This window comes from Equus przewalskii, chromosome 12 (genome assembly GCF_037783145.1).
Source record: "Equus przewalskii isolate Varuska chromosome 12, EquPr2, whole genome shotgun sequence".
NCBI lineage: Eukaryota > Metazoa > Chordata > Mammalia > Perissodactyla > Equidae > Equus > Equus przewalskii.
The window spans coordinates 41164082-41176793 of NC_091842.1; the positions used below are offsets into that span (position 1 = coordinate 41164082).

Genomic DNA, 12712 nt, shown 5'->3' on the forward strand with positions numbered 1-12712 from the left:
CTTGTCGGGGACACCGGGCGCTTCCGGCGGCGGGCGGGGCTGGCGGCGGCTTCCGGCCGGAGCGCGGCGGCGGGCGCGGCCATGGCGCGGAAGAAGGTGCGGCCGCGGCTGATCGCCGAGCTGGCCCGGCGCGTGCGGGCCCTGCGCGAGCAGCGGGAGCGGCCGCGCGACTCGCAGCGCTACGCCCTGGACTACGAGACGCTGACGCGGCCGCCCTCGGGCCGCCGGCTGCCCGCGCGGGCCTGGAGCGACGCGCGCCGCGAGAGCCGCCTCCTGCAGCTGCTCGGCCGCCTGCCTCTCTTCGGCCTGGGCCGCCTGGTCACGCGCAAGTCCTGGCTGTGGCAGCACGACGAGCCGTGCTACTGGCGCCTCACGCGCGTGCGGCCCGACTACACGGCGCAGGTGCTGCCCCGTCTCCGCCCCGCGCCCCGCCCCGCGGGCGCCGCCACCTCCCCCGCGCGCGGCTCTGGGCTGGGGGTCTCCGGCCGCTGAGCTGGGGGCGAGCGAGCTCTCTGAGCTGATTCCCTCCCCACTTGCTTTGCAGAACTTGGACCACGGGAAGGCCTGGGGCATCCTGACCTTCAAGGGTAAGGCGTGGGAGACCAGGTGGGGGCTGCTGGCCACAGACCGTCCCGCGAGTGTGTGCGGTGAACCCCGGCCTTCTTTCCCCAGGAAGGACGGAGAGCGAGGCTCGGGAGATCGAGCAGGTCATGTACCACGACTGGCGGCTGGTGCCCAAGCACGAGGAGGCCGCCTTCACGGCTTTCACGCCGGTGCCCGAGGACACTCCGCGCTCTGTGCCCTACCCGCCCCTCCTCCGGGCCATGATCCTAGCAGAGCGACAGAAAAACGGGGACAGCAGCACCGAGGAGCCTATGCTGAATCTGGAGAGGGCAGGCATTGGTCCCTGGGACTACCCTGCGAAACAGAAGGCGAAGAGAAAGGCCAAGGGCACCCCCGTCTGAAGTGCCCGAACCGGGAGGCTGCCTGAAGGGTGTGAGCGGCAGGCACCCTTTTTGATGAAAGAAAATGTCTTTGGACGATGCCTACATCAGCTCCTCGGGAGCTTGGACCCGACCTCCCAGGGGCTTGTTCTGAGGCTCTGCGTTTTGGTGGAAAGGGGTCAGGCCAGACTCTGCATCTGGCCTCTGTCTCTGCTGACCCAACACTCAGTTCGGACCGAGGGGGCCACGCGGGAGGCGGCCGCTGGGGCAAAGCTGGAAGCAGCGGGGCCAGCAGGTGTGGAGGCCCCGCGCTGGCACCTGTCACTACCAGGCGGCCTCCCCTTCCGCATTACATCTTGCCTCTGCCAGGATCCAGGCAGAAGCTGTGAACGCGAATAAAAGCAAATGAAGTAGCCCTGGGTCGTAGTTTGTTTGAGTTGGGGGCTCGGGGACGTAGCACGTTCTCTGCAGGACTGTGGGGAGGGGAAGGCAGACTCTGGTGCAACTGGCCAGGTGGTGCGAGGTGGGCCGAGCAGGCGCCCTGTGGCTGGGGAGGCCTGAGCGGACCCCATGGCCACAGCGGGGCTGGGGTGGGCCTGGAGGACCGGTAGCGCCTCGCAGAGGAAGCGGCAGCGCCGGGCGTCCGGGGACCGAGGGGTCTGGCCGCGGCCCCTTTAAGCGCAGAGCCCGCCTCTCCCGGGCGCACCGCCCCGCCGAGCCCGCTGCGAGCCGCCGCCGCCGCCGCCGCCATCATGATCTGCCTGGTGCTGACCATCTTCGCCAACCTCTTCCCGGCGGGTGAGCGGCGCGGGCCGGGGCGGGCCGGGGATCAGGGGGCGGCCGGGCCTGACGCGCCGCCCCGCGGTCCCTGCAGCCTGCGGCGGCGTGCACGAGCGCACCTTCCTGGCCGTGAAGCCCGACGGCGTGCAGCGGCGGCTCGTGGGCGAGGTGGTGCGGCGCTTCGAGAGGAAGGGCTTCAAGCTGGTGGCGCTGAAGCTGGTGCAGGTGAGGGCGGGGCGGGCGGGGCGGGCGCGCGGGCGGGCGGGCGGCAGGGGTCCCAGGCGCACCCGGCCCGTCCCCTCCCTCCCCAGGCCTCCGAGGAGCTGCTGCGCGAGCACTACGCCGAGCTGCGCGAGCGCCCCTTCTACGGCCGCCTGCTCAAGTACATGGGCTCGGGGCCGGTGGTGGCCATGGTGAGTGCCGGCCACCTGGCGGGAGGGCGGGCAGTCCCGGCCCGCGCTGACCCCGCCCCCGCCCGCAGGTGTGGCAGGGGCTGGACGTCGTGCGCGCCTCGCGGGCGCTCATCGGCGCCACGGACCCGGCCGCCGCCCCTCCCGGCACCATCCGCGGGGATTTCTGCATCGAGGTCGGCAAGTAAGGCTGGCCCCCGGGACGTTCTTAGCCCGGTCCCGACATCCCCAGCTGCGCTGCGCGGGCCTTGCCCGAGCTCCGCCCGCGCTCACGCGCGCCCCTCCCGCGCAGGAACGTAATCCACGGCAGTGACTCGGTGGAGAGCGCCCGCCGCGAGATCGCGCTCTGGTTCCGCAGCGATGAGCTCCTGTGCTGGGAGGATAGCGCCGGGCACTGGCTGTATGAGTAGCCGGGCCTCGGGGGCCGGGCCTCCAGGGCAGATGTGCGCTCTCTGAAATAGGCTGTGAATGATTCAGCATCCTCCGGACCCCGGAGGCGGTGCACACATCCTCTTCCCCTGGGAGCTCAGAACACCCTTCCTGCGGTAGCAATCACAGCTCCCCTTCACGACCTCCAGGGGCGGGTGGGTGCACGCCCCACCAAGCCCTGGCATGTCACGGGCCTTTCTGCGGGGGAAGCGACTCAGGAGCCCAAGCCCGGGCTGCACTGTTAACAGCACGCCTGGAAATGCATGGTGGCACTGACCCAGCTTGTTTCAGCGTTTTTTTTTTTTTTTTTTTTTTACAATAAATTCAAGAAAGCTCTTCTGTATACGGTGGTCTGGGCCCAGAGACACAGAGGGATGATGTTAAGACATTTATTACATACAGAGCAGATACGTGGGTTCGCTTGCAGGGCCCAAGCCTGAGGAGAATCATCACCCAGCCCCTTCCCCCAGCTGCACCCACCTGGCTAACCCCCAAGTCACTTCACGGCCCTGTGGGAACAGACAAGGGACCTGATGGACGTCACAGTGGAGAGTGGCAGGGCGGTGGGAAGAAGCCTGCAGCTGCACGTGGCTGCTGCGGTGTCCAGCTGGGCTTGTGGGATGGCTGCCCAAGATCTGTGCTTCTCTGGTGGGAGGAGGTGGGTGGGCAGCAGGGCCTGGGGCTGCCCTGATCAGTGCCTCTGGGAGCAGGAGTAAGGCCTGGGCAGGTGGCGGCGGTGGCAGTCCAGGGCGGCGCCCTCTGAGCAGGGGGCACACACACCCAGAGCCGGCTGGAGGCGGCTCCTGTCCTTAGCCCTTAGGGCCTCTGCACTGCAGCCTGTGCCAGCTGCCCTCAAGGGAGCAGGCCACACCTCTAGCCCTAGGCACTTAGTAGTGTGTCTTGGGAGCTGGGCTCCTTTGGAGACCTTGCAGGAGGCAGGCCATGGAGCACATCTTCCCTGTCACCCTGAGGCTGAGCCTGCATCCTAGGACTGACCCCAGGAGAGGCCAGAGGCCTCCCCTTCTTCCTGAGGCCTGGGCCTGCCCTGACAGCCTGAGAAATTCCACCCTAGGGGCTTCTGGGAGGGGCAGAACTCCAGGACCTGCTCCTGTAAGGTGGGTCTTCTGCCCAGGGACAGTGAGGGTGGGGTGGGGTGGGGTGGGGTGGGGGGGACGACTGGACAGACATGGGTCAGTGAAGGTCAGCGCGAGCCTGCCACAAGGAGGGTCATGGGGCTCGAGCGGGGTGAGGGCATCTGTCTCTGTCTTCTCGAGCAGCTGCCCCAGGGAGCCTGGTGACGTGCTTTCATGCCAGTTCCCGGGGTTGCAGGGAGCAGGGTGCGGGAGCCCAGGGAAGGCTAGCGGCTCGGCTGGCTCCCCTAAGGTCAGACCTCTACCCCCATGGGCAGCAGGCAAGTGTCTCGAGGGGGAAGACGGGTGGGGGTGAAGTCCCTGCTTCCTGCCCTGGGGGTCCTGGAGTGAGTGACAGGAGTGGGGACCAGGGTGGTGCTAGGAGCTGCCTGCAGGGCCTTCCCCCAGCCCGACACCCCCAGGATTCTGCCTCGCTCTGGCCTTGAAGTGTCCTGGGGACTACGTTGGGCTGGGTGCCGGCCAGGAGCTGCTGGGGAAAGGGTGTCCCGAGAGGCTCTGCCCCTCCCTGGTGAGAAGGCCACCCCGCGCCCCGGCCGCCCTCCCAGCCAGACCCGCTGCTGCCCCCTGCCAGCTCGCGGGGAGGTCTGGGCCGAAGGTGAAAGCTGCGGGTTGAGAGGTTAGAGGGGTGGACAGGCGCCTGGCTGCCTGCGGGGCGGCGGTGGGCGGTGGGCGGGCATATGTACACGTTGGCAACGGTGGGTGGGGGAGGCGGCAGCAGCCTCACTCGGGGGTGTAGGACACCTGCCACACGATGATGTGGCTGCGCTCGGCCTTCGACAGCATGGGCTTCACCTGGCTCACGTCCCCTGCACTCTCCTCCGTCTCGTCGTCCTCTCCATCGCCTGGAGAGACAGCGCAGCGGCGTGATGGGCAGCCCTGCCTGGGAACACCTGGGGTCCGCGGGTGGTGCCCACTCACCGATGCGGAAGTCGATGTAGCCCTCCCCGCCGCTCAGCACCAGCACGTTCCTCAGCTTCTGGCCCTCGGCCTCAGAGCCAGCGGCAGGCCCGGGGCTCTCCGACGGGCTGTCGAGCACGCTGCCGTTGAGAGTGGCCAACACGTTCCCTGTCATCGGGGCACAGGGACCTCAGCGGGGCACCCAGGGCCCCCACGCAGGCTCCTGAAGGGAGGCCACAGCTGCAGCCCCGCAGGCGGTGGGCCCCACCCTCACCTGGCACTGAGACAAAGAATTTGACGGCGTCTCGGTGCCCGTGGAAGCAGAGCTGGGCCTGGGCCATGGAGCAGTAGGGAATGAAGCTGCTGGCTGATTTGTCACTGCTGTCGTCGCCATACACGTGGATGACGCCCCCTGGGCGGGCCCCCTCCCCAGACGTGGGCGATGTCTTGTTGGCTGGAGAGAAAGGGGCGGGGAGAGGCTGAGCCCCTGACTGGGAGAACCGCACTTCCCGCGGGGGAGGGCGGCGGGGGGCAGGAGAGCACCCCCGGAGGGGCAAGGCCAGCCTCAGCCCTCAGGGTCTCTCTGGCCAGGCAGGGGCTTCCTTCTGAGAGCAGGAGGCGCAGGTGCTCTGAACTTACCTCGGAGCCCCAGGAGCTGGCCTCGGTGCAGGACCACAGCTGAGGGAGGCGGGCGGCAGAGCAGGGAAGAGACAGGAGAGAAGTGGTCACAGGAGGGGCGAGCTGAGGACGGCTGCGGCCAGGGCAGCCTGGTGTCCTCCTCAGTGTGGCCTGGCAGAGCACATCTGCCCCTGGGACTCTGACACTTGCCCCTTAGTGGCGGCCATGGCCATCTCTGCAGATGTCTGGGGGGGGTCACTCACTCTCGGTCAGCGGGATAGAGATGACGACTCCATTGCCGGTGCCCACCCACAGGCGGTTGCCCGCAATGAGCAGGGCTGTGATGCGCACGAAGGAGAAGCCCAGCTTGCCTGTGCCTGGGGGGCAGGGAGGTGGGGTCAGCGGGGCCAGGGTGGGGGCCACCCTACCCGCTCGCCCTGCCCGCGCAGGCCTCACCCAGCATCTTGCTGACGTAGGGCTCGATGTCCACGTCCTGCAGGTGCTGGTGGGTGTGGGCGTGGTAGAGCCGCAGCGTGGAGTCCAAGCGGATGGACACCCACACCCCATCGCCGATCCACGCCAGCTGCCGCACCTGGCTCTCCCGCCTTGGGTGGGCATCAAATGACTTCTGCGGGGTCACGGCAGCCCGTCAACAGGGGCGGGGCAGAGGGGGACGCCTGAACCTGCCACAGCCAAGGCTTCACCCCGACATCCACACAGTTCACTGCACCCCTCCTCTAGTGCCAGCTTTGCTCCTGTGGGTCCAGGCTCCTGGGAGGAGCCCCTGCCACTGACTGGCACCCTCACCCACAGCCAGGTGGCCAGAGGAGGCGTGTGGGGCCCACGTGGGTGTTGGTCTCATTTGTTTCAGGGCGAAGCAGTGGTGGGTTCCAGACAGACTGGCTCACAGCCCACCTGCCCTCTGCTGGCGCATGACCCTGGACAGATGAGTCACTTCCCTGAGTGTGTTTCCTTTGACCCCACAAAGCCCCCAACATCTATTGGAAGGTGGCTAGGAGCGATGTTGGCCAGCAGGGCCCCGTCCCTCCCGGAGCCCTGGCCGCCAGCACTCGCCTCGATCTGCATCGTCTTGGGCTGGATGACGTGCACCTTGTTCTTGTAGCCGCACCACACACGGTCGTACACGACAGCCATGCAGCGGATTGAGTGGTGGGGGTGGCCCAGGTCCATCAGGTGATAGTTGCTCAAGTCCCACTGGCCGTCTGCAGAGAGCCCACCAGCCTGCTCAGGCCTGGCCTGGCCCACCTCTGCTCACGGTGCAGGGTGGCCCACACCCTGCCAGCACTGTCAGATGCTGCCCAACCACCTGGTGCCACCAGGCCTCACCTTCACCTCGGTGGAAGATGGCCAGAGTCCCATCTGCCAGAGCCACCAGTACTCGTCCTTTCACGTGCCTGGAAAGGGAGGGAGGTGAGCCAGGTGTGGGCTGGGCCGCCCCTGATGCCCAGCCCGGGCTGGGGAGCACATACACCAGGCTCAGAACCGAGTCCTTCAGCTTGATGGAGTGCAGACACTTCTTCCAGTTGGCCACGGCGGAGTGCACGTAGAGCCTGCAGGAGGAGGCCGGCAGTGGGCAGAGGGCTCGCCCAGGGGACCTCCCTCACCCCTGCCCCCAGGGCCCCGTCTACCAGCCGTTCTGGGCTCCCAGCCACATGGTGGGTGCGGCACTGCTGCTGGCCCCCGCAGGGTCTCCGCTGGGCTCCGCCTCAGGTTGCACCCCACTCGCGTCGGTCTCCAGCCCATTCTCACTGTGGGAAGGATGGTGGCTCCAGGGCGGCCCGTGGAAGCCTGTCCCGACCCACCTCTGCCCGTCTCCCCTCCCCTTTGTCTCTGCCCCATCCTGAGAGCACCCACCTGCCAGGCTGGGCACTGGGGGGCTGGGTCGGGGCCGGGTCTGTGAAGACGTGCTCCGTGAGGGGCCCAGGCCGCACTACAGCTGTGTCTGCCTCACTGGGCCCAGAGTCTGGCACCTCGGTGGCCTCCGTGGCCTCCTCCGTGGACTGAGATGGGTTGACCTTCCCATTGGCAACAGCAGCTACCTCCCCTGTGGACGGGAGGGCTGAGCTTGGCTGAGCAGGGGAGGCACGAGGGGGCAGAGAGAAGGTGGCCGCTTGGGCCCAGGACTCACCCTGGCCCTTGTCCAGCACTGGGGTGTCCCCTCGGGAGGAGCAGTTGCTGCGAGGCACGTTGCAGCGGGTGGCGCAGCCCACCAGGGTGATGCCGGCCAGCACACCGTCGGCACTGGAGTCCTCAGGGTTCATGTCGCTGTCCAGGAAGATCTCCCCTGGAGGATAGTCTTTGTCGCTGGCCGCTGGGGGGAGAGTCACAGCTCTGTCACCCCATGCTGAGCAGCCCCTACTGTAAGACCACACCCAGAGCTCATGTGCAGGTGGGGGTGCAGGGGGAGGAGACGGAGGCCACCTGCTGATGCCATCCTATCTCCTTCTAATCCGGTGAGCGTTACATCAGGGTCTTCTCCTATGTTGCTAACAAGACTAAGCAGGATAAGACAGCGCCAGGGAGCTCCTCCCTGGACACGCCCCGCAGGCTGTGTGTCCGCAGCATGTCCAGAAGGCAGGTGCTGCTCTGCGGGCCTCCTTACATCCTAGTCATCCCCCTCTCCTGGGCGGCGGCTCGCACATGGGGCTGGCACTCACCGGGGATGCTGGAGATACACAGGACATGGGCGTTGCAGACGGTGAACTGGTCCACGACGGTGCCCGGCTGGTTGGCATCGATGATGACCACTTTGCTGGTGGTCAGGGTGCTGGTGAGGACCCACACTCGGCTGGAGGTGGCATCCGTCTCAGACAGCTCCTTGGCCTGTTTCAGGGCACAGGCTACTCCAGCAGCAACACGGGGTCGGGGGGCCTCTCAGGGTCTCTCAGGATCTAGCTTAGCCCACAGCCTCAGGGGACATGGCTGAGCTCCCACGGCCAGGATGGTGGGAGCTCAGAATTGCACTCTGTATCTGGATGGCTGGCACACAGTCTCACTTCCACAGAGGAAAAGCCTGAACTGCAAGCAGGTAAGTCTCTGACCTCCAAAGCAAGCGGTGACATAAAACGAGGCCTTGGACACCCCCCAGGTGAGAAGCATTTTCCGCCACCCTCCTGTGCTCAGCCCATGGCCCTGCTCCTCTGCAGGTCAAGACATGTGCTCCTCACAAAAAGACAAGCACCCGAGGGACCTGGGCCCGGCCCTCCTGTCCGCTGGATCCGGCCCGGCCCCTTGGAGGCCCAGGAGGGGGGAACTAGACAGCAGCTCAGCCCCTGGCCTGCCATGGGGAGGGGAAGGGAGCCCCACATGAGCCCAGTCCCGTGGCACTGTCCCCAGCTGTCCTGTCTGTCACCCAACCCAGACTCTGGCGAGGGGCAGGCCCCAGCTGGCCTGTGGCTCTGACCTTTTTCTTCTCGGGAGACGTGTGGTTGCTCTTGGTATCTCCTTCTGCTTCCCGGTCGCAGGTAAGAGGGTCACGGCCAGGTGCGGGTTTGACTCCCTCCCCAGAGTCATCCTCACTGGGTTTCCAGCCACTCAGGTTGACCCCCGCGGCACACCACAACTGAGAGGACAGGGCCATGAGAGCCAGGAGCCTGCTCCGCTCTGCCAGCCCACCGAGGGCCTCCCCCAGCTTCCCAGACCTGCCTGGATGCAGCTTCTGGCTGAGACCTTTCCCTGCCTCGCCCTTCCCTGTGGCCCTGAGTCCTCAGGCTGGGCTCACCTTCATGGTCGGGTCCTTCTCCACCAGAGGGCGGCAGTACACGGGCACAGGCACGTTCTTCATCCGCGTGTCCTCCTGGCCCCCATTGGGACTCAGCTGCAACCACAAGGCAGAGGGGCTGTGGGCAGGAGGCCTGGGGCAGGGCAGGTGCGTGGGGCGGTTCAGCCACCCTCTCCTTTAGAATCAGGGCTGGGGCTGCGGGCCTGGGCAGGGAGCGGGATCTCTGCGGGGGGGCGGCGGGAACGCTGCTGGGGTCCCCAGGCAGCGCCCCATCTGCAGCGCCCAGGCCAGGCTGAGGGGGGTGGGCGCCAGTCTGGCCCCGCCCCGCGCCCCGCCCCGCCCCGCCCCCGCGGCCGCGCCGGGCAGCACCTGCTTGTACTTGGCCGGCAGGCTCCAGCCGCAGGCCTGCAGCCGCCCGTCGTCGTTGCGCACGTGCTCGCGCACCTGGCGGTACTGCTCGCGCTTCTGCTCCCGCCGGGCGGAGGACGTGCAGTCGCTGGGTGGGAGGAATGATAGGTGACTTCTGTCTGCAGTGACCCGCAGTCCCGCCCCACAGGGAGCGCGCCCGATGTCTCGGGAGCTCCCCGTCCTGGATCTGGACGTGGCTTCTGCCCATCGGGCACCCGTCTGACAAAGGGTGGCTCCCCAGCACTAGGTGTGGATGCCACGTCGGGCGCTGCCCTTGTCCAGGTGCCTGTTCTGCTGCTGCCGTCACCAAGGGCCAGCTGGCAGGGACCCTCAGTGCAGCCTCCCCTCCCCTGGGGCCCTTCTGGGGAAACTTCCACAGGCTTCTGACACAAGGCTCCAAAATCCCCACTTCTGCCCTGGAGCCAAATTCCTGGTTTTAAAACTGAGGAAAACACAAAATTCCAAAGAGAAACTTATTCCCCAGGAAGAAACTCAACCCTGCGGGAGTCCCTGCAGAGCAGAGGTGTGCCAGCCAGCCGGGGGTGGGCCTGGAGGCAGTGAGAGCCTCAGGGGCAGAGCCGGGATCACGGAGAGCTGGGCAGAGAAGGGACTGCTGGGGAGCGCAGCCTCTGCAGAGGGACAGCCAACGTCCCACTAGCAGGTGGGGGGGGGCGCGGTGTGGGCATGGAAGGGTCATGACCCCTGATGCCTCGGCCAGCGACCTTCCCACCATGGACCCCGTCCCCCAGCACAGCCCCCAGAGCAGTGACGTGGAGGAGCGTCCTGCTGCAGAGCCTGGAGGGGAGGGGCCCTGGGACACACACCCCCTGTGCAGGGCGGGGGGGGGGGGGGGGGGGGGGGGCTGGGAGCGGGGCAGGAGGCTGCGGGACACTCACTCCTCAGGGAAGAACTCCAGGGGCCGGCTGCCGGCAGAGATCTGGCACATGGCATGGCTGCGGCGCTGGCTGAAGCCGGCCGTGGTGGGCGACTTGTAATGGATGTTCACCGAGGGGTAGGACCGCTTAGCAGGAGGGGGGCTGGAGGAGGAGCTGAAGAGGCGGCTGAAGCTGCCAGTGGAGGTACGAGAGGCTCGTAACAGCCCGAGGGGAGCCCTCCCTGTCTTCCCAAAGTGGCTGCTGCCCACACCCCCCAGGTGCCCCCAACTCACAACTGCCAGATGGTGGACTTCTTCTTCTCCTGGACAGATGGGTGCTCCCGGGATGCTCTACAGGGAAGGGGCGAGGGGAGTAGCCAGGCTCGGCCACCACCCAGCCTGACTCTGCCAGCTGGTTGACCACGACCGACTGCCCAGGCTGGCCCGCCTGCTGCCCAGTCTGACCACACCCACGTCCCAGCATGACTTGGCCCTGCCCAGTCTGATCCGGCCCCACTCGCCTCCCTTGCCCGAGACCCTCCCTGGGAATGGAGCTTCAGAGAAGGCCTCGTGGGCAGGTCACTCAGAACTTCCCGGAAGGGCCCCCGCACACAGGCCCCAACATGCCCCAGCCCCACTCTAGCCCAGTGGGCATCCCCCTTGCCAGGCTGGGGGTGCACTGGAGGCCCAGCTCTCCTGGCCCCCGCAGGCTCCTAGTACCCTCCAGTCCTCGCAGAAGAGCGGAACGTGGGGTGGAGACCAACCTCAAGTCCATTGCCAAGACCTTTCATAGCGACCACAGCTCAAAAATGAAGATGGGAGTGCATCTTTGGGACCCTGTGGGCAGCCTCGGGGACCCACCTGATCATCTCAGTCCACCGCACGGCCTCCTGCAGCTCCATCAACCGCTCCTTGTACTGGTTGCGCTCCATGAGCACGCGGGCCATCTCCACCCGCGTGAAGCGGCGGCGCTGTGCCATAGGGATCTTGTCCTGCAGGGGAGAGGTGCTGGTGTTCAGCCAGTGAGGGGCCGGCGAGCAGGTCAGGCCAGCGCCCCCGGAGGCCAGATCACGCCTGGCTTCCTCTTGGGCCAGCCTCCAGGTATGGGCAAATCAGGCGTGGATTTCCCACAGATCCTCAGGCAAACTTGATGGGGAAGGTGTGGCAGGGGGACAGGAGACATGGGAGGGGGAGGGCCCCGCCCCCGACAGGGCCACCTTCTCTCCAGAAGGTCACATGATACACTTGAGTACAACACGGTGATTTTCCTACTAGCCCCTGGACACCTCGGCAATCCCAAGTGCCTCTGGTCAACGTTAACAGCGATACTGTTCCAAGCTGGGATGCCAGGAAGAGAGGTTTTAGGGAAGGTCCAGCGAGCAGGACCTGGGGTCACTACGTCCGCCCAGCTGCACGCTGGAGGTTTTGGTGAATGTGCTTGGGGTCTGCCATTTGCAAGTTCTGTAGCAGGCCCAAGTCTACTCTGAGCAGCTCTGGCCTGGGCTGCCACAGGCCAGGGTGGGAGGCCCAGCGGGGAGCTGCCAGGTGGGGGAGCGGGTACCCAGAGCAGTGGGCGGGCTGGAGGGCTCCCTTGCCAGTGGGCCCCACCACACGGCACAGTTCACAGGTGCACATGCAGCCCCAGGCCCCACACAAGGAGGCCGAGTGCCACATGGGAGGGGCCCTGGGGAGCTCGACAATTCACCTGCAGCTGGGTTTCTCTCTAGAGTTTGAGGTGGAGGGATGTGGAGGTGAGGGGCTCCACAGGATGGGCAAAAGGTACAGCTACTGTTTCCCGAGTGCCTGCTGTGTGACCTGCATCCTGACACGTGCGTCACACAACCCCCAAAAAGACAGAGCTAATGATGGGTGACGTCAATGTCCAAAATTCACCCTGGGCTGCAGACCCGTGCCTGCCCTGTCCTTAGGGAAGGTGGCCAGGTCAGGGGCCCAGCTCTCCTCTGGACAGGAGGGGAAGGGGGCGGTGGTGGGAAGGACAAGGGCCCCACCCCACCCCCACAGCTGCTCCGGGAACAAGCAGTTAGGAAGCCCCAGGGAGTAGAGGGGCAGAGGGCTTTCCTCAGAACATTTCATGCACCTCAGGTGGTTGTGGGGGCAGATGAGGGCCTCAGAGTGCCTCAGGTACCCAGGCTGTTCTGTCTGGGGGACGTCAGTGACGGACACTGTTTCCCAGCCTTGCTCTGCAAGTTGGAGTGTGGGGGACAGTGGCTGGGCCACACAGGCGGGGAGACCCTGCATGGGACCGTGGAAACACATCCACGAGGACCTGGGCTGAGAGGGGCTGGTCTGACCTCACAGTCTTGGGGGCAGGTGATACTGCTGGGCACGATCGTCACATAGGAGGGTGAGGAGGGCCCAGAGACCCGGAATTAGCGCATCCCCGGGGAGCCCGCCCCGTGCTGCCCACCCCCCGTGCCCCACATGTTAATAGTGGAATA

General features: G+C 66.4%; 3 protein-coding genes across 28 annotated transcripts in view; 2 read left to right on the forward strand and 1 right to left on the reverse strand.

Annotated features, from left to right (window-relative positions):
• Nucleotides 1-30: 30 nt before the first annotated feature.
• MRPS34 (mitochondrial ribosomal protein S34) lies at nucleotides 31-1357 on the forward strand. Its single transcript, XM_008506573.2, has 3 exons — nucleotides 31-402; nucleotides 545-587; nucleotides 673-1357. The coding sequence occupies exons 1-3, from the start codon at nucleotides 82-84 to the stop codon at nucleotides 963-965; spliced, it is 657 nt and encodes a 218-aa protein (XP_008504795.2). The 5' UTR covers nucleotides 31-81; the 3' UTR covers nucleotides 966-1357.
• A 228-nt stretch (nucleotides 1358-1585) lies between these two features.
• On the forward strand, nucleotides 1586-2906 carry NME3 (NME/NM23 nucleoside diphosphate kinase 3). The gene is made up of 5 exons (XM_070568868.1): nucleotides 1586-1742; nucleotides 1819-1949; nucleotides 2036-2137; nucleotides 2206-2318; nucleotides 2427-2906. Exons 1-5 carry the CDS (start codon nucleotides 1697-1699, stop codon nucleotides 2542-2544), a joined length of 510 nt encoding a protein of 169 aa, XP_070424969.1. The 5' UTR covers nucleotides 1586-1696; the 3' UTR covers nucleotides 2545-2906.
• Nucleotides 2907-2938: 32 nt separating this feature from the next.
• Nucleotides 2939-12712, reverse strand: part of MAPK8IP3 (mitogen-activated protein kinase 8 interacting protein 3) — a 53768-nt gene continuing 43994 nt past the window's right edge. For 22 of the 26 annotated variants that reach the window (XM_070568851.1, XM_070568841.1, XM_070568835.1 and 19 more), the window contains 19 exons: nucleotides 11115-11245; nucleotides 10548-10604; nucleotides 10276-10446; nucleotides 9341-9467; nucleotides 8972-9067; nucleotides 8654-8812; nucleotides 7908-8073; nucleotides 7379-7561; nucleotides 7105-7294; nucleotides 6879-6998; nucleotides 6720-6800; nucleotides 6577-6644; nucleotides 6304-6452; nucleotides 5686-5857; nucleotides 5493-5606; nucleotides 5251-5289; nucleotides 4886-5065; nucleotides 4633-4779; nucleotides 2939-4556 (listed from right to left, as the gene is read on the reverse strand). In XM_070568851.1, coding sequence (XP_070424952.1) covers nucleotides 4435-4556; nucleotides 4633-4779; nucleotides 4886-5065; nucleotides 5251-5289; nucleotides 5493-5606; nucleotides 5686-5857; nucleotides 6304-6452; nucleotides 6577-6644; nucleotides 6720-6800; nucleotides 6879-6998; nucleotides 7105-7294; nucleotides 7379-7561; nucleotides 7908-8073; nucleotides 8654-8812; nucleotides 8972-9067; nucleotides 9341-9467; nucleotides 10276-10446; nucleotides 10548-10604; nucleotides 11115-11245 — 2472 coding nt within the window. In that variant the 3' untranslated portion in view covers nucleotides 2939-4434. The remainder of the gene's footprint in view (nucleotides 4557-4632; nucleotides 4780-4885; nucleotides 5066-5250; nucleotides 5290-5492; nucleotides 5607-5685; nucleotides 5858-6303; nucleotides 6453-6576; nucleotides 6645-6719; nucleotides 6801-6878; nucleotides 6999-7104; nucleotides 7295-7378; nucleotides 7562-7907; nucleotides 8074-8653; nucleotides 8813-8971; nucleotides 9068-9340; nucleotides 9468-10275; nucleotides 10447-10547; nucleotides 10605-11114; nucleotides 11246-12712) is intronic. The other 4 variants (XM_070568848.1, XM_070568854.1, XM_070568847.1 and 1 more) reach the window with 2 other exon arrangements.

Bases quoted from the DNA above. Each gene is read 5' to 3' on its own strand.
- NME3 (XM_070568868.1), top strand. From the start codon at position 1,697: ATGATCTGCCTGGTGCTGACCATCTTCGCCAACCTCTTCCCGGCGG. The intron at 1,743-1,818 runs GTGAGCGGCGCG...CGGTCCCTGCAG, and splicing joins CGCCAACCTCTTCCCGGCGG to CCTGCGGCGGCGTGCACGAG. The intron at 2,138-2,205 runs GTGAGTGCCGGC...CCCCGCCCGCAG, and splicing joins CGGGGCCGGTGGTGGCCATG to GTGTGGCAGGGGCTGGACGT.
- MRPS34 (XM_008506573.2), top strand. From the start codon at position 82: ATGGCGCGGAAGAAGGTGCGGCCGCGGCTGATCGCCGAGCTGGCCCGG. The intron at 403-544 runs GTGCTGCCCCGT...CTTGCTTTGCAG, and splicing joins GGCCCGACTACACGGCGCAG to AACTTGGACCACGGGAAGGC. The intron at 588-672 runs GTAAGGCGTGGG...TTCTTTCCCCAG, and splicing joins GGGCATCCTGACCTTCAAGG to GAAGGACGGAGAGCGAGGCT.